The 26817-nt window shown below is 36.7% G+C and overlaps 2 protein-coding genes across 2 annotated transcripts in view; both read left to right on the top strand.

The window, feature by feature from the left end:
- The window catches only part of si:ch211-113g11.6 (semaphorin-7A), a 41494-nt gene extending 35131 nt beyond the window's left edge, over positions 1–6363 (top strand). The window contains exons 12-14 of the mRNA XM_006791793.3: positions 201–373; positions 830–885; positions 2255–6363. Of these exons, the coding sequence (XP_006791856.1) occupies positions 201–373; positions 830–885; positions 2255–2601 (576 nt within the window). The 3' untranslated portion in view covers positions 2602–6363. The remainder of the gene's footprint in view (positions 1–200; positions 374–829; positions 886–2254) is intronic.
- Positions 6364–10735: 4372 nt separating this feature from the next.
- tlr18 (toll-like receptor 18) lies at positions 10736–26659 on the top strand. The gene is made up of 4 exons (XM_006791792.3): positions 10736–10869; positions 21149–22144; positions 22949–24131; positions 24657–26659. Exons 1-4 carry the CDS (start codon positions 10826–10828, stop codon positions 25101–25103), a joined length of 2670 nt encoding a protein of 889 aa, XP_006791855.3. The 5' UTR covers positions 10736–10825; the 3' UTR covers positions 25104–26659.
- The last annotated feature ends 158 nt before the right edge of the window (positions 26660–26817 follow it).

The raw sequence follows: 26817 nt of genomic DNA, 5'->3' as shown, positions 1-26817 counted from the left end.
AATTTGATATAATTGAGGCTGAAATTGTTAATATTAAATAGTCATTTGTCCTTAGTTTGTCCCATGAAATTATGTTAATTTGGGTATTAGTTTCATTGTCAATCAAGATGACTCCTTGCAGTGGTTTAAGTATAAAGATAGCTCTGTCTGCTATTTATGGCTTTAATATTGATGCTACTATATTGCATCATCCTCCAAAGGGACACCTGTATGTTGCTACAGCGATGGAGGTCCAGCGACTGCCTCTGGCTGACTGCGGTCGCTATGGTGACACCTGCAGAGAGTGCATCCTTTCCCGGGATCCATACTGTGGCTGGGACAAGTCCAGGAGGAAGTGCGTCGCCATCCCACCCGCGTACAATTCCTCAACTGGGTATGATTACATGTGATGTTACTGCTCCAGAGCTATCGTCTGTTTTTATTTGAGCAGACAACAGGCTTTCATTAGCAATCTTAACAACACAGCATCAATTCCAGCAGACAAAACATATTCCACACTTTTTGATTGACAATAAAATGGCTGAAAATACAAAGTAGCTTCAGTTTCGGGGGGGGGGGGGGGGGGGGTAAGAGATGACATGCTACTGCTACTTCCACTGTTTGACATGATTAATAAGTTTTCACTTGGTTTAATACATGTTGTTTATTTTCAGTTAGAAAAAAAATCACAAGTTAATTGTATAGAGTTTTAAGCCTTTAACTCCTTTGTCCTTCCTCTGCCACATTTTGGAGTCATTTGTCTGCATGTTTTAATTTTTAACAATGCAGTGGCTCATAAACCATTAGTGGCACTAATAAGAAATTTGTCCTCTGTCTTATTTTCCAACAGGGGAATCATTCAGAATTTGGACCATTCAAACTCCTCAGTTTGCGGGGAAGCTGCTGGTGAGCCTTTATCAACTTTCTCCCTCTCTCTTTCCATCTTAATTAAACCAAAATAGGAACCTTTCTGAGCAGCTACAGTAAAAAAGATGATTATCATATAATTGAGCAGATTCCAAAAAACCCAAAGGGAGAGATTTTTTTTTAGCATATTATAGCTTGCCCTGTTTCAGAGTTCAAATCCAGTTATGACCTCATAAAATGATTGCAGTTTGTAGTCTCTCAAGAGAAAGCGATCTACTCAAGTGATCTGACCTTAGCATTGCATTTATTCCAAGTTGTGCCACTGGTGTCAAATGACCTTCCTATAAATACAGTAAGACGTTGATCTATTTTCTTGAAAAACAGTATACAAAGATTATGAGAAGCAAACGCCTTTAAACTCATATCAGGATTAATCCAAGAAACAGCAGTATCGCAAAGCAGTGTGAAATCTCATAGCACGCTACTGCCTGCCAGGCTTTCTCGCCTCAAAGGGCATGCTGCTTACAGTGATAACATTCAAAATGCAGATCTAGTTTCTGGTCTTAAGACAAAGCAGCCTTGCTTCCTTCATCTTTATGACTAGGTTGAAAAATTCAGATGAGGGGGTTTGTTATCATTTTCAGTGACTTCTTGGACAGTTGGTTACATTATAATTGTTTTAACTGTGAATTGTGTAGTGGAAAACAGTAAGAAATATTGAATATGGAATTAGACAAGTCAACAAGAAAAAATGAGAAAATAGTGAATATTGAAATCTGATAACCACCAGAGGCTGGATGACGTTATGTGAGTAATGTGAGTTCTATATTTGGTATTTTTCAGTACTTATTGGTCTTGAATATGATGTGTATTTCAAGATCTTTTGGTTTTTACTTCTGTTGAACCAGTCGCATTTTATTCTGCTTACTGTAACTGAACTCTTGCAAAGTTATTATTAGATGAACTCACCAGAGGCCTCAGCCCAAAAATGATCTGTGGGTCCATTTTGAATACTTGAAGAGACAGGAAATGATATAGAATTTGCCTTGGGCTCCTAAATTATAATAATATTGTGCTGTGTAAATGTTCCCAATCAAATTTGCACTTGATTTTCAATAATTATAAACAAACAGGAGGCATAATGAATATGCAGACTTTAGATTTTTGGGTGCCTGAACATTTTACAATTGTCAGATTTTTTTTTTACTGTTGTTGCTTTTTTATTCTCCCTCAGCAACAATTTATAAAACAATGCTAAAGGTTAAGAGCTGGAAATATGAAAGATGAAAAAGCGTTACGTGGGTTCGGTTATCAGGTGTCCACGGAGAGATCTTCACTCAGCATTTACAGCTGTAATGTTAAATTGTGAATTACAGGTATAAAATTCCTTATCTCTCTTCCTTGACAGCTCTGAAGCTGCGTCGAACTTCCCCTAGAGAAGTATTCGTGCAGTCTAACACATCAGTCTTTCTCCCTTGCCCTGTGCACTCCTTCCATGCCACTTATCGCTGGGAAAAGGACAACTGCATTAAGAACTACCCCTGCCTTTTTTCTGGAGACTTCTGTGTCCTGGGGCCAGTTGTTGACACACCCCTAAAGGAAGGTGTCTTTCGCTGCATGGCCACCGAAGACGGATTCAAGGTGGAGGTCATTTCCTTCAGGCTGGTAAACGATGGGAGGCTTCTGGCTGCCTCCCTTGCCTTCACCTTGGGGCCATCACTCCTGCTCGCCATGGCTACCCTGTGGCTTCATTAACTGCAGCTAAAACTAATGCTAACTCCTCATCCTTACTGGCTCCCAATGACAGGAAAGACAAGGAGCCATTGCTCAGAGATGAGGTTCGCAGAGCATTAAAGTGCACAGTTGCGTTGTACAGCGGCAATTTGCCTTTTTCTATTTCGGTTTTTAGAGAGGGTCCAGAAAATATCAGTGAATACGGGGTTTATTCTATATTTTTTAGAATAAAACAAAATAGCCGCAGCTTTAGCTGTCTTAATCAGATCAAAAATAGAAGACGGATACAATGCCATTTAAACTAAAGTGATTAGGAGTTAGTGTCCATGAACTCACATGTTTTGCAAGTTTAAACGTAATTCAACCATAAAGTGCTTTGCGAACCTTTCCTCTCTGACAAAAAAAGATAAACATATCTTATAAGTTTGGCAAAAAAACACCAATACCAGGCCACTTCTTTCTACCATTTATCTACTTATTTTGAAATTGATTGATTGTGCTTATTTGTGAATGTGTAAACCTTTAATACTGCTCTTGCATCTAATCATTCATCTTGTTATACTTGTAATGAGCTATACATTGGTATAGCTCATTAGTACTTAGAAAAAATGTCTGGTATTGAGATTTCAAAAGCCTTAACACTTCTGGGACATAAACTCCTAAGCACAATTTTGCAGTTGAGGCAGAATACTGCAGACTCAGTTGGACTTGGCGCTATAATTAGTGCAGCTGAGTCTAACAGCATTGCTGGGAGGAAGTGTCAGCTTTTTGACAGGAAGTAGGTGGGTGAGCACGAGCTCACCCTCGAACATCACTGTGTCTCTGCACCTCCTCTTCTGACAAAGCAGTTCTTGCATCTTTTAAGAAGATTTTATCAGACATTATTACACCTTGTTCACAGCTTTGTCCATTTTTTGGTTTGTTTTCTGTTGATGCCCTAAACATCAGAATGTGAGAAGTATCACAACATTGTTTATAGCATACAAGGGTTACTTTGTGAGAACTGCGAAGCAAACTGCAATTTACAAGCTTTTAACCGAAAAATCTTAAATCTTAAATATAAGTATTCAGTAAAGACATTAATCTCTGCAAAGCTGCATAAATAACTAAACGCTGTGTGAAAGTTATGTTAACAATCATCATTGAGCTGGTTTTGGGTATGCTGTCTGGAGGTCATTAGTTTCCTGTGTCCATTAGGTTTTTGGAAACAGAGCTATTTCTTCTAAAATAAAGCTAATGCGCTGCACATTAAATACAACATCTTCCAGCCTGGCAATGTGTAAAGATGTGAACAAGGTGTTACAGTATTGCAACTTTAAGAATGACATACTTACATTATCATAGGGGCAGATGAAGCAAAGGAAAGCATAACAGAGTTGCATTCAGTTGTTTTTCAGCAGAAATAAAGGCTTGTACTTAGATGTGAGATATGTGTTCTATATTTTATTGTTCTGCAAATGCTGATTTCTACCATTGCTGCCTACATATGTGATGATTTGTCTTGATGGTTTGGGTTTTTATACCATAGTTAGAATGTGAAATGTGACCATTGATTGCTTTACCTCTTTCCAAGGGACATCAGAGCAAACAGACAAGACAACTGTTATTTTTCCACACTTGTATGCTGTGAAACAAAAGGCTTATTGGACATATTCCAAAAAATATCCTTTACTAATGTACAGCAGCAACCACTACCAGGGGTGAGAACAATGGGCTTAGAACAAAACGTCTCACTTGAAATGCACCTAGTGCATCGTCTTTTAATTTTTTCTGATAACATTGGGGTGAAATTATGAGGAAAACAAATTAAAGCCAAATGCAAAATGAACGATTTGTCAATGTAGCTGCAGTTGAGCGGTACTGAAGTGCCCAAAACTATGCCCAACCTTATGAATACTGATCAGCTGACTAAAGAAGTAGACTTGTGTGGTAATGAATGCAGTGGATTAGCATGTCCTCCAGAGCTTTGAGAATTATCATTCACTAATGGTACATAAATCTAGCCATGCCGAGCTTTCCACAGTGGCAGAAATGTCATTAATAGCTAATTAGACAATAGAGCTGGCTTGTCATGTCCTGTATTAAAGAACTCATTTTATACCATGAGGGATAGGACCAGCAGACATGTTCCCAAATGTGAAAATTGTGAGACAGACTTACATTTCTCACTTTTCTTGGTTGTGTGTTGCTGCTCAGGGATCTGCTCATTTTATGCCTTGCACTGATGCAGCCTATTGACTGTGCTAAAAAGGAAAAAACAATTGAAAAAAAACAAAGCTGTGTTGAGCCTCATCCGCCTGGCACTTACCGCTTCCTCTTATGCTTATTTGTGAAGTCCCGTGCTCCATACCATGCATAATGTTTCCTGTCAGACAAACCCTGAGCACATGTACAACATCGGTCTTCCTCTCAGCCAAACAACATACACAGATATACTGCAGGTCTAACATGCATATTAGTTGTCTTTGTGTCTCTGTGTTAACACCAGGTTTGGAATATAACACCAGCCACCAGCCTGGTAAACTGTTAGTAGAGGCTGTTAACAACTTTTATCTTGCCAGAGAATTTTGGCATCAAACTAACTCGGCATACAAAGATGTGTTAAAATAATTTCCTCGATAACCTTCTCTATATTTCGACTAATAAGTACTGTATGGGTCGATGTAATTTCATCCAGATAGTTGTTTTGCAGGACACTTTAAGAAGAATTGCCTATTCTGTCCAGTTCTAACAAGCCAAATGATCCTGATATCTTAAGCTTCATCACTGCGGCCCTTGTCCATACAATCTACTTACTGAAAGCAACAGATAAAGAAAAGCTTTGGTCATTTGTTCTGATGCTTAAGAATCAGTTTATATTCTCAAATTTACCTTACCTTATGGATAATTGCTTTCCTTTACAAGTAGCATAGAAGGACGTAGCATGACATTGCTACTAGAGCATGGCATATGGTTCATGTCACTGTGAGAGTGAAGAACTGGTTAATTTTAAGATGAATGTGAAGATCGAAGGTGGCAGATATCATTTTCAGAGGAAGTTGTGGATGAAAAGTGTCAAATTAAACTTCTGAAAAATCGTTATGAGAATGAAAATTGTTTGATCTTCTTAGTGAAGACTGGTTTATGTGTAACTGCTAGCTCTTTTACTGTTAAAAACGACTTTGTTAAATGTATTCTTCTTTTATTCGTGTTGTTGTAGTCAGGTGCAAACCTTGTATACAAGCTTTTGATCCTGCAGTGATATTTTTCCTCTTAGTTTGCTAGGTAAATTGTAACAACAGTTTCTAAATGAGCATAATAACTCAAAAATAAATACAGTACTGCAGTAGATGCATTCACAATAGTTACTTACCTAACCAATGACTTCTTCTGATAGACTGGTGGCTACAATTGTGACTACATAGGAATTCAGTATATTTAATCATTGCATCTGAGAATAGGATAAAAAGAAAAAAGTCTGAGATTGTTGACCACACTTTTATGTTCAAGTCTGAGAGGTTGTTAAGTCTCTCATTCTCAGCCTTTAGTTTTTCTAGAGTATACTACACTGCTCACAACTTTGCTTTTGTATGGATTTGGGACACAAGGTTCACTCACTTAGCAGGAGTGATTACCTTGTTACGATGTGTTAAACATGGTTAGTGATTTGTTGTTCAATGGAGCTGATTCCCCCTCTTCAGGCTTCCTTTATTCAAATATCCACAATGAAGGTAGTACAGCATTTAAACCCAAATAGCATCTTGAGACGACATCTGCAGTTTATTGTAGGTCTTGCTTTAATATGGACACATATTATAGCATACAAATGCTGAAATTAGGTTATTTCACACTCATAACTGTCATTGGAGCCAGTTTGATCAAGGCTAATCTCCTTCAAATCAAGCACTTGATTTGCGTCAGGAAACCATTTTTGGTTAGATCATGCTGTTTGCTGTAAATGAGCGAGGCGGGTCGCTGTTTTGTCTGCTCTGGGGTTTTGAGTACACTGTACTGTACATGATGTGTGCCCATGATTCGGTGTCTTAATATATCTAATTTTAAAAGTAACATGCCAAACTCTATTATATAAAAAAGAGATTTATATTGGTGCCATGCCAGTCTACATAACGTCATCTCATAACATGTATTTTTAAATAAATGATATCTATAGTACAATAGATATTCATGTAACAAATCCATATTTGACATGTGTTTCCCTGAACATGTGTGGTGAACATTAATAAAATATAAGTATAAATCAATGATGTATTGTTTTTATTCGAAAGCAACAAGTATAAATATAAATAATTGATGTAGGAAGCATAATAACTATTTTTACATATATTTTATACATTTCTTTTACAAAGGTCTTAATTGTTTCATGCTACCGTTACTATTTATTTGATAGATTTTTGCATTTTGTTCAAGTTCATTCAAAATCTACTTGTTGTTTACACCACGTTTTACAGATTTCCACACAGTTCACAAGAGGTTGCCACTCATTTGGATTTGCCTGTCAAGACAAGCAGGTTTTGTCATCTGTTGCTCAATATTTGGCATATTGACAAGAGTATTAAAAAGGCTTTACAGCCCTAAAGGATTCATAAAACCAGTCTATAGTATTTATTTCCTCGTTTGTTTTTTGTTTGCATGCCGTTTAACTTTATTATGTACCTTCAAAGCATTCAGCTAAAATCCTTAAATCAATAAAACAATAATCTGCAGGTCAAACCTGGCTTCAGCAGTAATCAGCAATGAAACAGGTCATTTCTCCCACAAAAACCTCAAGTGCTTCATTGTTTGTGTGGGCTGGTATTTAGGTGAGTCAGGAAGTAAAGTATTTGACAGAAAAGAGCACAGAGGCTTTGTTTTGATTTCTCATCACCTCATTTACTCATCACAGTGGGCCATTATGTAAAAAAACAATGAACAGTGAGGCGACGTTGCGCTGCATCAACACCTTGGCATGTGCATGATAGGCACACATAAATAATGACTTTTCATTGTTAATTTTCAAGACCTCTGAGTCTGATTTATGAAAAATAAATGTACATGTAATTATATATAACCTTTACATTACTATACAGCTTTCAGCTCCATATTTGAACTACTACAAATATTGGAGGGGAAAGGGGGTGAAAAAATAAATGTCTAGTGCTGAAAGATGAATTGTGACAAAATGTTCACCGAAGGTTTCTCTCTGAAGGCCACCGATGAATTGTCTCCAACGCTGCATTCTCTAATAGACTGCAATCATTAAAGAACAGTAAGTCTAACTAAAGCTGTACATAAAGGAAAAAATTAAGGTTTTTATAAGCAGTAAACTCCCTCCTATGACCAAAACTAACTATAAAACAAAAATTAGGTCAGTAGAGAAGCTGAGCTTTCCATTACAAACAAATCCAGATTACTTTTGGAATGTGCATCATCACAGACTTCAAACCATTACACTCACAAAAGGCTCAGGAAAACCTGTGACTAAGCACAGACTCAGTGAGCTGAACAGGCAGACAGTATTACAGTTGGTAGTGTAAAAGCGGGGCTGAATCAGTCTCACTGAAACCTCTGGAAAATGTCTGCAATCAGGTGAGTCATACCATAAAACAGAAGGTATTACAATGAAAGCAAATGAGTCAGCATACGGCAGTGACCTTGCAAAAGGAGAGGAAGCACAGTAAATGAACAAAGCTAGTAAAAAAGTATAATAAATGGCATCTACTGGAAATACCTTTAAAGTAGCTTTAATACCAAACACAATATTGTCAAACCAGCTGTGCCACATTAAGTCACACCTGCAGCAGAATGGCTCAAGAAGGACTCATCATCTATCAGCTGATCAATCAGCTCATTATTGTAATCCAGAGAGAAAAAATGGATGGACTGCAATAAAATTGTGTACAGACATTTATCTTCCATGGAGGAATTATGCTGTTGACTTTGATTATCTAACTTTCCACTGTGGCATTCCCTTTGTGAATCTCAGCAATTACTGGATGGATTGCCATCAAATTTAGTAGGAATTCCCTGGTGAATTCTTTGTAATAATGCCTATGCCTATGCTGGAGTAAAGCTTTGCAGAACCCCCTTTGACCTGAAGTTATTTTTCTTGCTTAGCTATGTGAAATAATAAAAGATAATGGACCTAAGTGTGCAGTAAAATGAGCATATGTCACACCTTTGATTTTAGCAATAATTTGGCCCATGCTTCGGTCTTCTTTTTAATATGAATATAAACCACTTGAGATCTTCCACAGCTAAAAGGGGACTTTTTTCCCACAGGTCAATTTTTTTTCAACTTTCCACTTGAGAACAAAGAGACACTATCATCAAGAATCTTGAATATGAATTGCTGTCTTATTCCAGAAACTCGCTATGCAAATCTTTCTCCATCGACAACCTATTTTCATAAAACGCTCTAATTTCATAAAACAAGGAAAACCAATAGTCATTAATAGCCATTAAATAAAACATAAGTCTGCCATAGTCTGCAGTCCTTCTGAGGTCCACATTTTTCTCCCTTTCCCTTCTCTATTCTTCCTGTTCTTTCCACTGATTTTTAGTAAGCAGGTTCTTACCACCTTCCTTTTTCCCTGGAAGGTGTGGCTGCATACCAGTCTCAGCAAGGTTTCAGACAGGTGCACCTGCTACCCAGCTCACTAGTTTGCAGTGTATTTAAGGATTTGCCATAGCATCCATTTTCACCACTGCTGCCATATTTGTGGTAAAAATCTTCCATGCTTAGTGATTGAATTAGCACTTGTTTTATTATTACTCATTGTGTTAGTCAGTCGGTCTCTGCCCAGCTATCTCTTACCATCTCTGGATCGTTTACCACTGGAAAAGAGAATAACTCTCCCTGGAATTACAACCCCACTCTTCCTCCTCTCAGGTGATATTGCCTCCCAATTCTTTTAATCTTTGGGCTGAAGGAAGGACAATACTCGGTGTATAAATGCTCAATCAACAATCTTTTATTCCATACAAATCTTATTATTCCATATAACTCCTAGCGAGCCTGACTTATGGCCTTGGCTCCCTATTTTGTCTGCCTTCAACAACGGTGGGGGTGAAGCTCCCGTGGAATGTGCTCTCTGTTTCCTCTACTATCAGAAAAAGCAAGGTCCTGACTCTCTCAAAACAGTTACATTACTGGAGAAATACTCATACTCTGGTTTTTCTTTTGTTTTTTCAAATAAAAGAGCTTGAAACGAACTAGTGTATATATATATATATATATATATATATATATATATATATATATATATATATATATATATATGTGTGTGTAGGGGTACTGTGTGTAGAATTTTGAGGTGAAAAAAAATCATTCATTCCATTCTGGAACAAGGCTTTAACACGATGTGGAATAAGTGATGTGCTGTGAATACTTTCTGGACACGCTCTAATTTCCTATATTTCTCAGTTTGTTGCAGTGTTGCTGTATTTAGAGACAAAACCTCACTCATAGTTTTATAGGAATATAAACCCACAGAGGAAATTACATAATAACTAATAAAATATACAAATGAATAAGACAACCAAACTGTGAAAATGGCCCGAGGGCAGATATGAACTGAAATTCCTCCACCCAACAGATTATCTTCATGGGCCTGTCTAATTACACAGGCAGTTTTTGGCAGCGTGGACATTTTCATGATTTTGCCAAGTTTTCTCAGTAAGATAATCAAATATGAAACTGAACTGCTTCTTCTTTTTTCAGCAGTTGTTATATTTAACTTTTTTGTTTTTGCTATCAAAATAGTCCTAGCACATACTCAATCTTTATTTTTAAGTGGGTTTTATTGGGTTAGATTTAAAAACAAACAAACAAACAAAACCCAATATCTCAAGGTTTTAACAAAATAAAATCAAATGTATGTGCATGACCAGAGTAATGGCTATGATGAAACTGATATTTCCCAACAGTTCTGGCTCTAATGTTCGTGTTACAGCATAGCAAACATGATTAAAAATATGTGGAGCCTCTGAGGCAAAAAAACTACTTTCCACATTCCTGAGCGACACACACACACACACACACACACACACACACACACACACACACACACACACACACACACACACACACACACATGCTCACGCACAAAGACTGAAGAGTGAGTGAGAGAGAAAAAGAATCAGACAGAGAGGGAGGGCCAAAAACACATACAGACTAGCAGAGCTAACAGAGTGCCCATAAGCTTACTGATCCAGTGGTGAGTCACTTCTCACTAAGCAATGACAACAGAACAGGTTAGAATGTGTTATGAAAAGTCCAGCTAAGGAAGACGTGAGCCTGTCCAACATGAGGTGAGTGTAAACATATTGTTTTCATGTCTATTTCAAGCTTGTTTTTTCTCTTAACATTTAAAACAATCTACCTGGATCACTTGTAGTTCCAATCTTTCAGCACATTCTAAATGTTGAATAACAATTGTAATTGTTATATTAGAATTAGAATATATTAGAATGGTAGCATGGCTCAAGATCCTAAAGAGATGCAGTTTATTATGGAGGCACATAAAATTCACTAGTTGCTCTAAGGGGTGGAAAATGTCAACTTGATGGACTTACTCTACTTGATTGATTGATTGATTGATTGATTGATTGATTGATTGATATTGATTGATATACCTTTATTAGTCCCACAAGGGGAAATTTCATAATAGTAATTCTAATTCAATACAGTGTTCCAGCCAAAATAACTCCGTCAGTTGTTAGCTTCCCATACTTATCATTTAACAGTACACCAGTTAGACAGGAAGTGGGAAAAGTGGCAGGTTTCAATGCCCAGTAGTAACATTTTGTAGGTCGTTTGACATATTGACTCTATCTTGGCTTAAATATTTGAGCCCAGACACAGCTCTAGTTGTCCACTACAAAAAAAATCAATCAAACAAAAATAACTAACTAACAAAAACAATCTCTTCCAGTGGTCATGCAGTAGCTTCCCTGGATAAATGGGGGTTAAAGAGGAAATGAAACAGACTACACTACACCTCTCAAAAACTGACATAGATGTAACACTGTCTGTGAATTTGGAATTAAGAAATAAGTTTTTAAACATGTTTAGTGCCATCTTCTATCAGTATGTTTATGTTTGCTAGCTAGTGACAGAATGGATAACTCTGAGGAAAATCAGAACACTAAAACCAAAAATCAGTCTAAGGGGATCACGTTTGGGCTGCCCCTGGCTGCAACAATAAGTTTTATGTCAAGAAAGGACATATTGTCCACTTTCACTTTCTGTCTCTTTAGCAGTAATTGGCTCTAATGTTTGATGGCTAGCTGCATTCAAACAGGAAAATCCATGTGTTTGCTGTAATGTTCAGGGTTTTAAGCCACATTATAAATAAGATAAGTGTGGAAGAGCCTGTTTCAGTCATGTGACAGTTTGTTCACCCAGACTGACATGCTGGAGTCGGAAACTGAGTTTTCTTTCCTTTTTTAAGGTTGCATTGCTTAAGGTTTCCTTAGTATAGGAAAGCAGGAAGGTGTGCATTTTTCACTTCCTCTATTTAAATGTATATTAAGGGAACAAACCTACAACATTCACATCCTTGAATGGCACATTTTTGCAGCCATGCAAGTTACACTTGCCAGTTTTAGATTAGTATTGTTTTAAATATTTTTTTCCCTTTCGCACACTCTCACTTCAAGGATACCAAAAGTACACCAAAGCACTACTGTGGTTTTTTTATGTACAGCCTCACACAGCTGGTAGCATGGCTAAAGATCCTAAAGAGATGTATTTATCCAGTTATTCACTGAGCATAGAAAAACACTGAAAATCCCTCTTTCCAATACCTCAGCTGTGTTATAAAGGAATGAAAAAGGTATTTCAGTGCTATGAAAGGTGCATAAGCACTTGTGTTAGGAAGGAAGTGATATAACACAGAGCATCTGCTTATATCTGGTTTTCATCTTTTAATGAGTTGTGTTGATAATTATAAAAAGATAAAGATTTCAGGTTTACTGTATGCTTAGAGACACTCCTAAGGCAAGCAGCCTCCTTAATTGCTGGCACCTGTGAAGCCCCAGTGGTAAATAAGCTAACATTGGGGAGATTTGAACAGCTGCTGGTGTCTATGTTGCCTGCCCGATGGTGTATGTAAAGTCTTCTCTAAAGATCTGACCGGCTTAGTCATTTTGAGATTACAGGTTTTAAGGTATATTTAGAGAAAGTAGAAGTAGTGTCCAGTATGTGGTGATTATTCAGGGATTTGTTTGTATACTGAACTCACTGGATGTCTCCTGCTGCTCTGCCCTCTTAAATGTTTTTTAAACAGTTTTACTTTTCCCAGTGTGATTTATTTTAGTTCTTTAATGCTTCAACTTATGTTGAACCTTCAGTTATTATTTAACTGTAATGCTGAATGCTCAGAAGCCAACCCAGTTAATCTTCTTATCTTTTAACTGAGAAGATGTCCAGAGAAGCTCATCCTGAGCAGATATAATAGTTGATGCAGTAGTGGACCTGTGCCCACTGATACTGCAGCAGCTTAGAGACGATGAATGCAGTACATGTGAGTGCTGCAGCTCTGCCCTTCTGCAGCTGCCTCCCTTTTCCCACTGTATCTAATTAGCTTTTCATTGTAATCAGATTTTATCTCTATGGGGTAAAGTAAAATTATCACATAGCTACTGTTTTATCTTTATAATTAATGTCAATTTTCATGGCAAGATCTAAAATGTTATTGCATATTTTATGACTTATATAAAGATATGATCAAGATGTTTGACAAGAACACAAGAATTATCATGTTTCTCAAGAGGGAACATTTACTACAAAGCAGCATTCTGTGCTTGTGTGTTGTGGTCACACACATACATATTCACACATTTATGGCTTTAGAAAGCAACAATGGAGGCTGCTCAATGAACTAAAGTGAACCCCTGAATCCCCAGAGTGCTGGATCACTCTAAGGCTACTTCAGTTAAAATGAAGTTTCTTTAGTAAACAATAAGATTTTCATGAGTCCTTTGCTAGTTAATGACATTACTTTGATATTTTTTTCATATGTTTCATGTCATATTCAGTGCCTGGTCTTAGTCAGTCACTGAATATGACCATTCATTGATTACTCATTCTCTGGCAGCATTAATAGGACACAAAACAATAGCTTATAGGTGGAGTCAAATGCCACTGAGACAGCACACATTTCTCTTTGCTGAGTAGTTTTTCCTTTTGGGTTTTGCAATAAGACAGAATTTATTTTAAATCCCTCTTGCTCTTTGTTTGTAAACTCCTCCTTAAAAATCCCTGAAACCAAAGCACTTAAACAAAACACAAATCTACCCACACTATCCTGTTTAATAGAGCTTTTACGTGGTGGATGCTTTGATTTGTTGGGTGTGACTAATAACATCTGCAATTGTTATGTTCCACTTGAATGTAGTCATTTACCACAACATTGAGCGAGCATGTGCAACTGGAGAGCACTAGCAGTGCAACGCGGAAGCTGAATTTAAAGTTCGTATTGTTTTCTTTAATGCTTTCCTGACCAGAGTATTGATTTGAACAGAGCAGACTGTAATGATTTAGTAATTATTCAAGACTCTCCAGAATACGTTTGTTCTGTTTTGCTCTAATGCCCCAATCTAGCATCACACTCTTTTTTTCTTTACTTGTCGTGTGGTAATAGAAAGAATTTATCTCATCAAGCACAGGTGTTACTTCTATCAAATTGTGACTATCAAATATTTAGCATTTACTAGAATGCTTTTTCTGTTCTTCTAAATCTAAATGTCTGTTGTAACAAAGCTGTATTAAGTTTGAATAATTTTTGTTATTACTTTTCTTTTCCTAGTTTGAGGGATGCTGATGGGAATATACAAAGGCTTTGTGATTTAACTTGTCATTTCCCTTCTGAAAGAGGCATTCCTGCCATGTTTATTCCCAGTCATCTGTTAATGGATTGGATGTTTTTCACTGTTTGTATAATTTGTGATTTAGTTCTTCAGCTCACCCTTCTTTGGCATATCTCCCTCTAGAAGTGTCAAGTTAGTAAGCTGTTTTTGCTGGTATTTGTTCAAGTTTCCCTATCTGTCTCCCTTAAGGTAGAAAGCTTTTATTGGAAATTCTTACAGGAAAGTCGTGATTCTTGAAAACAACTTTCACAACAAGCGGTTTCTTTAAAAAAGTAACTGTCAGAGTCAAAGCGAGAAGACGATAAGCAAGTGCTTTTTAGATTATAGTTTAGATAACAGCAACTTAATTTCCTTTACTGTATTTATCTTACTGCTCTTTGTCTATACAGCAACAGTGCTGGTAAAGAACTTTTGATATATGATAGAAAACAACCTGTGTGCATAAACATGTGCAGCATCTGTCCCTGCGGAGGATGAACATGATAACTTAAACAGAATCATCAACCAAGTGCAGCTGTGTTTGTGCATAGCATGTAAACAGCCTCATTAAACCAGAGTAAAGAACACTCATCAGTGAAAAAAGTCTGCTGCCAGATACATTTGTCATATCAGGGCAGTGGGCCCAGCACTGCCAACACATGTCAATGAAAGAACTGTTTGCCACCAACTATTGACTGCTGGGTAAATATCAGATGCAGTAATAGATCTTTACACTTACTGGATGACGCTTTCCACGGAATATCAGAGAGATATCGCAGCTTAATGAATGATAGAACTGTTTGCTGTGTCTTTCGCAACCTGGTTACTAATTTAGTGCATAGCTACCCTTGTCGAAAACTTAGAATAGAATAGAATAGAATAGAATAGAATAATCCTTTAATTGTCCCACGAGGGGGAAATTTGGTAGTACTTACATTGTATTGTAGAAATCATATATTACCAGGAGAAGACTATGACTTGTTGATATTAATTTTATCATCCATTTAGGTTAAATATACAGAAATAAATACAGAAATAAAATTAATTAATAATGTAATATATTAATTCATCATCTTCTTATCAGCAAGCTATAACTTACTGTTATGGTCCAGTTCCAGGGTTTGGGGGTGGTTTTGGTTTTACTCCAAGCTCCTCTGTCTCTGTAATCCTGATCTGTTTTTACTTTTTTGTTTTTTTGTTGAGCATTAATAAATAGGCTAGCCTGTTCTTACCAAGTGTGCCTTTGTCTTGCATTTGAACCCTAACAACCCACACAGTAAACTGAAAATTAAAAAAAAAAACATGCAGCAAACCATGTGGCAGCACAGTGATGCAGTGGCTAGCACTGTTGATATAGCGTACCCTGCATCTTGCCCTAAACAGCAAGGATATGCTTCAGCCCCCCTGTGACCTTTAATTTGATAAGCAAAAGAGAATGGATGGATAGATGTGGATTTGATCCAAAACCGTTATGCAATTTAACTTCATATAAGAATTCCCACAATTCAGTAACCATCTGTATGTTGTCTTGTTTGAAAGTGAATGCAAGACACAAAAAAGTAAACACAACAGCGCATTTCATGAATTTCAGGCCAAAAGAAACATTTTTATAAACTTTTCACTTTTTTCCATCCATTATACCATTGCATTATTGTCGGTCAAATTTGGACTATAAAGATACAGATAAACTTTAGTCAGCTGACCTAATTAATACTAACTCAGTCTAATACAACAATAGTGCAATAAATATTACTCTTAGAGCAGGTGTCATGCAGTTCGATTGATTTGTCCTGTTTACAAAGAAGAAATGTTCTTTTTAGTTTTCCTCTGAGGCTTATTTGGTAAAGATTTTGGTCAGAAGATAGCTCTGCTATTACTTCTTAAACGAGTCAAATGAAGACTGTGTCTGGTTTGTCTCTGATACTCTCTGAGTTTGTCTTTGGTACTTTCTGGTACTTATAGACTTTATGTACGAGAGAGTACCAGAGAGTTTTCTGGTACTGGTATATATATATATATATATATATATATATATATATATATATATATATATATATATGATCTACTTCTCGGCCTTAATAATCAGAAATGTATTTACCCCACTGAAGCAACCATCTGATGTGAAGGCCTCTACATCATCAATCAAGTCCTAACTAGAGTTGTTTGGTGTGTTGTGAGCACATCTTTGTGCATTTTCTGTTGGTTTTATTCTTCCAGGAGTTTTATACTAACCTCATTTCTCCTTTCAATTACTGTACACAATTGGATCCATGTCTTTAAAGTATTGCCAAAAGATCTTTTAAAAAGTAGACCATTCATTTCTTGTAACAACAAATGGAAACCTTGTCCTTGTTATGCTCTTATCTGTTGTTACCTGTTTTAGATACCGGATGAGCCAGTGCAGCTACATGGTGTCCTTTATCAGCAATTATGGAGCAAAAGCAAAGAAAAAAAAAAGAAAAAAGCATTCACTCATCTTATTTCTTATTTGGTTGTCCATGATAATTTGAGCACTTCCACTTGGTCATAGTTAGAATGTAAACAGTGTCATAGTTATAAAATTTAAATGTGACACAAACGGTGATAACAAATTATCTTTCTTTTTTTTTCTCACATGCTTGGGGAGATTCCAGCTTGTCTTATATGAATCTGGCAGTGAGCCAGCCTGGGGAGAATAATTAACTCTGAAAATATTTTGTACAGCATACTGAGTACACAAAAGAGATTATGTGTAGGTGTTTTGACTGCACTACGTACAACTCTGTTTTGACACACCACATGACTTTGTTAAACAAACGAAAATAATACTAAAAATTTGAACAGAGAAGTCTGCAGCTTTGCCAACATGTTTGTGCAGATTCCTTTCACCGATAAGACTGTACACCGCAGAACAGAAAACATTTCTCTTGGAATTGTACATTCACGAGAACCACAAAAAACTCAGCAAGAGGTCACACAGAACAAAAGTGCAGTTCATAAGAGGAGTTAAACACAGAAGCTCATAACCTACTGGTTAATATAAAATCTGATAGACATAAGTTAAAAGCTCTCAGTGTTTGCAGGAACGTGGCAATTTGGCTTACCTCTGTTGGAAACATTAATGAGGAATTTGCCTGAGGTAAAAAGTTTTAGTTTTCTGCGGTGGCCCTGAGAGATCAAATGCAGTGGAACTTGAGGAAACACTAACAAAAAAGAAAAATGCTGCAAAGGCACACAAAATGTAATAGATGTTGAATAAAAAGCAAAGGAAGCTGAATAAAACACAACAGCAGTAGAAAAAAAAGAAAACTTTACAAAACAGAAGTGTTCTGTAGGAGACAGCAGAATAGCTACGGAAGTGATAGAAACCAAAAGAAAATGCCTAAAAGAAGCAGTGAATTTATCAGGTTTGTGAGGGAGAAAATGATGCAAGGCAATGTGTGAAGATGACAGTACAACAGGTCACACAGATCAAAAAGTCCAGACCTTTAGGTTGTTCTAATTAAAAAAAACCTGACTTGATTAAACCATCCTATTGACTGCAAAATGACCTGTTGTTGTTTAGATTTATGCCTAACAACCACAAGATAAAGCTATCTGAGACTACACTGTGGGAGTTGCTGACTACTCTAATGTTTTTGCAAACTTATCCCCTTTCACAACTGGTGTACTGATCTGTATCTGGATGAGTAATCTGAGGAGGGGCAATTCTTAACTTAATGCTAGGCACACAGTCACACCAGCCTGATTATATTTGGTAACAATCAGACTTAAATTGCTGCTATGTGTAAATGAAATTTCTGCCACCAACAAAACATCAGTCCCACAACTTGAAAGGTCAACAATAAGCAATAGAAATGATTCATCAGATCTACTCATGACTTCTGCTGCTGTGTTCCATATCTACATCTAGGCAATCAATAAAAAGTATGGCCACTGTAACTAAACTAAACTAAATTGCATGTACAGTCAAAAATTAGTTTTTGCTCCATTATATACAAGAGCAGCTGGTGAATGACGTGAGTTTGTGTTTTGTCTGGATTAGCATTGTTTTCACATTTTAGCATTACTATTCACCACTTATGTATCACACAGGCAGGCCAGCAAACCAAAAGATAAATGTAAAGAGAAAAAGCAAGAGGAATGCAGATAGGTGCTTCTGAACCCTGATGGAGTTATCACAAGACAACACATGGGATCAAAGAAAGATCTTGCATGGTCCGTTAATAGGCAAGAGTTTGGTAGTTAGCTAAGATTAAATCGCAGTTAAATGACATCACATTTACTAGTTAACCAAAAATGATCTATATTTTTTTGATATTTTTTTCACCCATCAGTCCACCTACACTTACTCCCCAGTCCCTGCTTCAGATGCAGAGAAGTCATAATTTCTACAAATGCTTTAGGCCACTGAAGCTTGAAGGAAAACATATATGGGACAATAGTCTACTCAAAAAGTGATACAACAGAATCTTGCATATTCCCTTAAACTATCATTAGATGAATACAGATATCTAAGAAAATCTACGTTTCGACCTTGATGGTTAAACAGTTACCTATTAATAGTCCTGCAACAGGCAGGTCTTTCATGTTCACATACCATGAATGGGTATTCATTAACCATGTCCACTTAAAGTAAAAATTGAATTTCACAATTTAACACTATCAAAATCAAAATTGAAATTAAAATGTTAACACTATCAATATTCTTTTAGTGATATCTGGCAAATGATCTGAAAGACTTGGTGCCAACTTGGGGTTAAACTTGAACTTGGCACTAAAATGACCAAAATAAATGGAAAATGAAAACATTGTTTCGTGGCTTGAAATATGATTGCATTTCAAATCATTTAAGACAAAATTAGCATTGTTATAATATTAGCATAATATTGATAATGCAAAGTACCACAGCTGCTTTACATGGAAAACATTACTTTACAACAGTGCCTTTATGTGACGTGTCTTACTAAGTAAATGTTATTGATGTTTTTCTAATCGACTGTCAATTTCCAGGAACAGCTGTCAACTGAGGCCCAAGTCAGATAGCTAAACAGTATTACTGTTGTGTTACTTCCCATACAATGTTTAACTGACAAATAAGGAAGAAGATTGCCAAAGTAACAAACACCGATATTGATTCAAAGAACTCATCTGTCATGTGACACTTTTTCAGAACAATATGTTAATTCACTCATTCACATGAATAATTAGAAATGATGAGTAACTGACTCAAATGTCAGTGGAATGTTATGAGAAATTAAATTTCCCCAATGAATATATTTGTGGATAAATTATATATTTGTATTTTTTATTTATGTTTCTGCCAGAAATATTATTCAGAAATTAACGCATCAGTTTATCATGTACCATCAATCTGTTAGATGTAGCTGAGTCAATTAATTAAACAAAAATTATGTTTGACAAGATGATGATATATATTTTTTTTTCCTATCCAGACTGTCACAAATGAACAGACAGAGCTCTAATACAGTATAATGACCTACAATTATCTAAAATAAACAGGGCAACAATGTTTTTCTACACTAGCCATATCCATGCAGAATTGTTTAATCAACTCACATCAATTCTGGAATAGATAAAACAACATTGTTTTATGAGCATTATAAAGCTTTCACGTAAGGGCACAAACAATGTGTAACCTTGAGCTACTACTATAAAAGGGCAGGAGAATTTGAAAGTGTCTGCATTACCAGCCCTTAGCAGAAAGGTAGACTTCACAGGGTAAGTGCTGTGTAATGACAAAGTTGCTGTTGTTGATGTTTACTGAGGGACCAGTGGAAATGTATATTGTAAATGGATGAAACTAATGTCTTTTTAAATGCAGTTTTGCTGCCTGAGTGCATTCAATAAATGCGGTGATGTGTGCGGTTTCTAGTTCAACTTAACCTAAAACGAAGCTAGAAATCAGTGACTGCCAGACACACTTATAACCCAACAGGAAATTATGAAATTAAATATATCAGAAAAAAGTGTTGCATTCATCCATCTTACAGGAATTAAACGTTGGTTTTGTTTACTGTTTTGTAGAAGTGGTGTACTGTTACGTGTCACAATTTTGCCCAACACTGATAATGCAATTTCAAAAGTACACATTTTTCTCTGATTTATATACTTTGCATGTGTGTGTGGGCATGTTTAGACGTCTTTGTGAGGACAGAAAAATTGGCATGCCACTGTACTTGTCGGGACCAACAGTCACTTATGGGGACAAACGGTTGTCCCCACGAGTTTGACGGCATTTTTGAGGGTTAAAAATTTGGTTTTAGTGTCAGGGTTACAATTACGTTATGGTTAGGGTTTATGGTTTAGGCTAAGGGTTAGGGTTATGCATTAATTTTTGATGTTAAGGGTTAGCGTAAGTGGCTAGGGAACGCATTATGTCAATTAGATTTCCTCATTAAGACTAAAATTTTTGGATTCAGTTTACTTGGATTTTTTATGCCCTCAATTCAGTTAAGTGAAAACAAGGAAAATTGCAAAGAGACCTGAAGCATGAAATTGAATTTTTTGGTTTTTTAAAGTACAGTCTAAGAAATACAGGAAAGGGGATTGAGGGAAAGCAGGGAGCCTAAAAGAGCACTCAAACACAGAATAAAATCTGAATGAGCATTTTCTACTGAAAGCATTAATGTTAATGTTTAATGAAAGTTAATCAAAATATTACGTGTATCTGGCATTTACTGTCTACAAAAATCAATGAAATGTTTTGATAATCTTGCCTGATCTTGTTCATTTCCAGGTCTAAAACAATGATTTGGAAGTTGATCCATTTCAGTGGTCTCTTTCTTGGAGCTCTCACACTCCCAACTCCATCTTCACTCCCCACTACCAACACTGAGGAAAGACCCTGTCAGATCTACAACTCTGACCGATCTGCAGATTGTCTGGGAAGACAGCTTGACAGTATCCCATGGAGACAATTTCCACCCACACTTGAAGAAATAGACCTCTCCTATAATAAACTTCGAGCTGTTTATGCTGATGACCTTTTCCACCTCCCTAAGCTTCGTATCCTCAAGCTTCAGTACAATAACATTTCATACATTGACAATGATGCCTTCAGAAACAACACACTCTTGGAGTATCTTGACATCTTCAATAACTCCCTGCAGGAAATTCCTGCCAGAGCTCTGACACCTCTCGTTAATCTAAAAGAGCTCTACATGTCTAATAACCTTTATATAACTGCAACTTTGGCTGACTGCTTCTCCAAGCTTTCCAGACTCCAGGTTCTCTCCATGGGCGGCCCTTTGGTGATGGGTCTAAAAAAAAAAGATTTTCAGCCCCTGAAGAACCTTAAGCTCCAAGGATTTGCTATTAAATGTTCCTCCCACCTCCGTTACTATGAGCCTGGAAGTTTAGAAGTCATTCAGACAAGTCAGATGGGCTTTGACATGGCTATAGACCAACACCCAAATGCTCTTGTTCATATGCTACTGGACCTAGCTAACAAAACATTCACAGTCATTCAATTTCGTAACCTCTTTGAATTCACATACTACATGGGACAGGAGGACATTTTTCAGGGTTTAAAATACATTAAAGCCAAGCAACTCATCTTTCACAGAGGAAAATTCAATGAGAACCTTTTAAGGATGGCTTTAATCAATTTACAAGCAACCAGCATCAAAAGATTAAGACTTCAGTACATTGACTTTGCCCGTTCGCCAACATTTGTTGATAGTGGTGCAAGTTCCAGCATCACAGACCTTGTACTGGATAAACTGGATCTTTGGTGAGTATTTTGGTGTCCTACAAGATTGCTCTAACAGTAGTTTACACATCTCACTGATCTAAACTGCACTACTGCATAATTCTGTACAATAATAACTATAGTTCTACAACTGTTTACAACTGTTTATAACTTGTATAGTTCATATTTCTGTATAGTTTCATATTTATATCCTGTTCATAGCCTGTACATAGCTTGTACACTCACTACAGCCTGTACATACTTATAGTTATAGCATATTCATCACATACCTTCATACCGTGTGCATTGCAACATACCCACAATAGACCCATTTTTGTAATATATGTATTTTATTGCTAATATATATTTTGTAATATATCTATATTACAAATTATTATATTACAAATATATTATTATATTATTACTAAGCACTCTCTGTATGAATGCAAACTGCATTTCATTGTCTTGTACGTGTGACATGTGCAATGACAATAAAGTTAAATTCTATTTTATTCTAATGGACCGTAAAATGTGCGTCATGATTTTTATCTTGTAAATTATGGTTATACTTAAACAAGCAATTTTAGTCACAAGGTTGTGCAGCACAACATAGGGCATGACTATAAAGGAACATAACAGGGCTTTAAATTAATGATCCAAAAACAGCAGCTGCACTAAATACGGTAGAGCTGCACAAGAAGATGATGCTATGAAATAGTGGGTTTGACAAGTATTTTGTTATAGTTATAATCCAATACCTTGTTACAAAGTGAAATTACATGAATGTGAAGCTCACTACTAAGGTCATACAAAAATACGCAAACTAAATATCTCTGTTTCTTGTAGGTATATCAGCAATCCTGATGTGCTACGATTTGATTGGCGTTTCACCTGGTTCAAGAAAGTTAAGCAACTGTCTATTCAACATGTGTATTTCAACTCTGCACCCTGTGATTCATGGGTTGAGATGAACGGTGTGGAATTACTAGATGTCTCCAATAATCGACTAAAAAATGAGTTTGTATTTAACCAGCGATGCGATTACAAGAACACCATGCCGAATCTTCATACATTCAACACAAGCAACAATGAGTTGACCAGCTTAAAAGACTTATCATCCCTCACAAAAGAATTCCAGGAGCTAAAGGTTTTGGATTTTAGCTACAACAAATTAGGATCTGCTAAAGATAGCCAAAATTGTGTCTGGAAACAAAATATCACCAAGTTTATTGCTCACCATAATAACTTTGTAGGTGAAGCTCTCAGTTGTCTACCAACCACAGTACAGTACTTGGATCTGTCCTACTGTGATCTGGACCAGCTGGACATGAACTACTTGGAGAAAACCACCAACCTCAAAACCCTTCTACTGAGTGGGAATAAAATTAAATTCATCCCATCTAAATGGGAAAGTGCATCACTGCAATCGCTAGCTTTGGATGGGAATTCATTTGGCCTCATTAGCAAAAAATCCTTTGAAGATATGCCTCAGTTGTCTCAACTTCAGGCAGGGAACAATCCTTATCATTGTACATGTGAGCTTCATGCTTTCATCCAGGACACGATTTCAAAAGGAAAGGTAAACCTCACAAACTGGCCTGAGAACTACAAGTGTTACCACCCAGAGGCTTTGCTCAACACAGTCATAGCCAAATACTTTCCGGGTCATGTAGCATGTGACATCAGACTGGTTATCATCATCTGTGTTGCAACCACCACAGCAGTGATCTTAATACTTATGCTGATTTGCTATATTTTTGACCTCCCATGGTACACTAAAGCAACATACCAGATCATCAGAGCTAAATACAGAGCTCACAAGGAGAAAGCAGCTGGTGATCATGAAACTTTTACCTACCATGCCTTCATATCCTACAGTCACTCAGATGCTGACTGGGTGAGGCACCAGCTCTTACCCTGTTTGGAGAACAACACGAACCCCTATCGTCTATGCATTCATGAGAGGGACTTCATGCCTGGAAAGTGGATCATTGATAACATCATTGAGAATATTGAAAGCAGTCGTAAGGTACTAAAATGTATTATGTAGTAAAAGCACTATGTTGTAAAAAGTTACAGTAAATTAAAGTCTTGCAAAATGAGAAACAACACAAAGCAAAACCTAAGTATCTTGGACATTTTATTTTAGGAGCTACAGTTTTAGTCAGTTGATCAATGGCAACATCACTCAGTGGAAGTGTGTGTCATTTTCACATAATTTTGTTCATTCAAAGGCAAAACAAAATAGCTTATAGTCACCTGGTTCAGTAGTTGCCACTTCTCCTGGACACTTCTCATTTTTTTTAAACTACATTGCAATTATAAATGATGATAACATCATCTCAAAACTTGCCTGACAACTTGTTGACTGTTGGAATACCGGGTCTTAAAAGTCTAAAAAAGTAAGTAATGGTGATATGAGTTATGCTAAACGGTTGATGAATATAGTTGCCCTGTTGTTCAGGATCTCATCATTGTTGTTTGGAAATTGGTAGGAAGGCATAAGGTAGGGATCCTATAATAATTTCCTTTCTGTTGTTTTCTTTATTCCTAGGTAATGTTTATTCTCTCACGGCACTTCGTTAACAGTGAGTGGTGCAACTATGAGCTGTACTTTGCTCAGCAGAGAGCAATGGGAAAAACCTTCAGTGATGTCATCTTAGTGGTTAAGGAGCCTATTGATCCAAACTCCTTGCCCAGCAAGTATTGCAAGCTCAAGAAGATGCTGAGTACAAAGACATACCTGGAGTGGCCCCAGCAGGTTAACCAGCAGGCATTTTTCTGGGCACAGCTGAGGAGTGTTCTGGGAAAGCCAACAACGCAAGAGCGGGCAAACAGTGTTAAGAGAAGAACCCTATCTGTGGAAAGAAAATCTGTGATTGGTCCCCCTATTGAAGAAAGGGTGCCAGAAGAAGATAAGATGACTGTGGAAAAAGAAGCAGAACCCACAAACGAAGCAAATGAAGAGCCATTAAATCAAATACCACTGGCGGCATTTTAGCCATTAAATTAAAAAGAACTATTAAACAAATGCCTTTCTCAGTATTTTCTCAGTAAAGACCTCCCCTCAAGTAACCTTTTTGCTTAGGCTATGCCAACAAGGGAGCAAAATACAGCATCTCATTGTGATAACAAAGAAAAAACAAACAACCCCCGCCCAACAATCTGTCTGCCCAAGGCAGTCTGTCATGTCATCCCTGACAGCTGAGCTGATGGCCTCTGCTTCACTTTCCCTCAGTGTCTCGGGCCAGGTGCCCTGCTGACAGGCGCTGAAAGGCCGGCTCACATGAGATCTCCCATGTTGCACTCTGGATAACAAGCAAGGTCCCAGCAAACCATGGTGACAGGTGCCACACTGTGAAAGGACTGTGCACTGTTACATTCTTGGCCCTCAGAGGTATGAGATCATGAATGTTCAAACTCAGATCAAGCCGAGTCAAATGAAACCATATAGTAACAATACAAGCGATATCAAGTTGTAGAGCTTAGAGCTTAGAAACTGGAGAATGGTAATGCCCCATCAGTGTTTGTATCAGCACTAGTCATTTTGAAGTTTTCAGTGTAATATTCAATGTGTTTCAAGCTGAATACTATTCCTATTTTAGTGAATACTGGACACAAGTAGTCACCAATTTAAGTTACTGCCAAATGTCAGTCTGAACTTGTGTGCTTGCTGTTCTGTTTATTCCTAAATCCATCCCTCATGAGTTATTATTAGCTTTGCTGTTGGCATACATTGCAAAAGCACACTCACAGAGATTGCTCACTTGACACATGTCATACTTTCGTTGGGTCCTCTATGAATCAATGTTTCGTATAATAGCTAATGTTTATCAAATATTTGACAGTGTTAAGTGTTATCATTGTCACCAGGTATAATATAACTAAGGGAATTAGAATGAGTTGTACAGACAGATAGCAGATACAAGTCCAGTGACTGAATGAAGTTAGATTTAGTTGTCTTTACACATGCTTTAAATAAAATAAAAGCTGTTGTATGATTAAGAAAAAATGGCAAAAACGGTTTTGCCAGTTGATAAATGTGAATGTACGTTTGTTACAAATTGTTTGTGATGGAAGGTTTTTGTTCTAAATACTGAGTCATCATGTCTACCTTACTACTATTTTTAATCATTTGGATTCAGTAATGTAATACTTTGATTTTTTTTAAAAAAGCAGCATTATTTATTTTTGCTGTGCTCTGACTTGATTCATGTTGGGCCATTTTAAATTTAACTTTTTTAAAACGGTTTTTTTTTAATTAATTTAAATTTTATTTTAAAAATGACTTAACTGATATGGGTTTTACCATTAATGGTAATTGTGCAGCCTTGCTTACTTACATATGCGGGCAATAACAAAGTTTGAAAATGGCCAGTAGATGACACCCTTGAACTTTAACTGGGAGTAAGCTCATATATTTCACTTCCCTCTGCATATGTGTATAAGTAATGTTAACATGTAGTCTATACAGACTTCAAGTGTTTTTGTATTAAACCGCAAATGAAGGACATGTTTGTTTTTCATGAAGAGTCATATTATACATTCTCTAAAATAACCCAGTGCCTTATTTTAATGTCTTGTATAATGCTGGTCATTCATAATTCATACTGTGCAGATGTTGAAATTAATGAATAAAAACATATTTAGTTTCATTTGGCAAAAGAGTGATCACCATAGGCACATTTTTTAGAACAGCTTTTATGAGTAATCGA

Source organism: Neolamprologus brichardi, chromosome 11 (assembly GCF_056152115.1).
Source record: "Neolamprologus brichardi isolate AB-2024 chromosome 11, ASM5615211v1, whole genome shotgun sequence".
NCBI lineage: Eukaryota > Metazoa > Chordata > Actinopteri > Cichliformes > Cichlidae > Neolamprologus > Neolamprologus brichardi.
The sequence above is the reverse complement of the archived record's forward strand: the minus strand, read 5'-3'. Positions and strand labels throughout refer to the sequence as shown.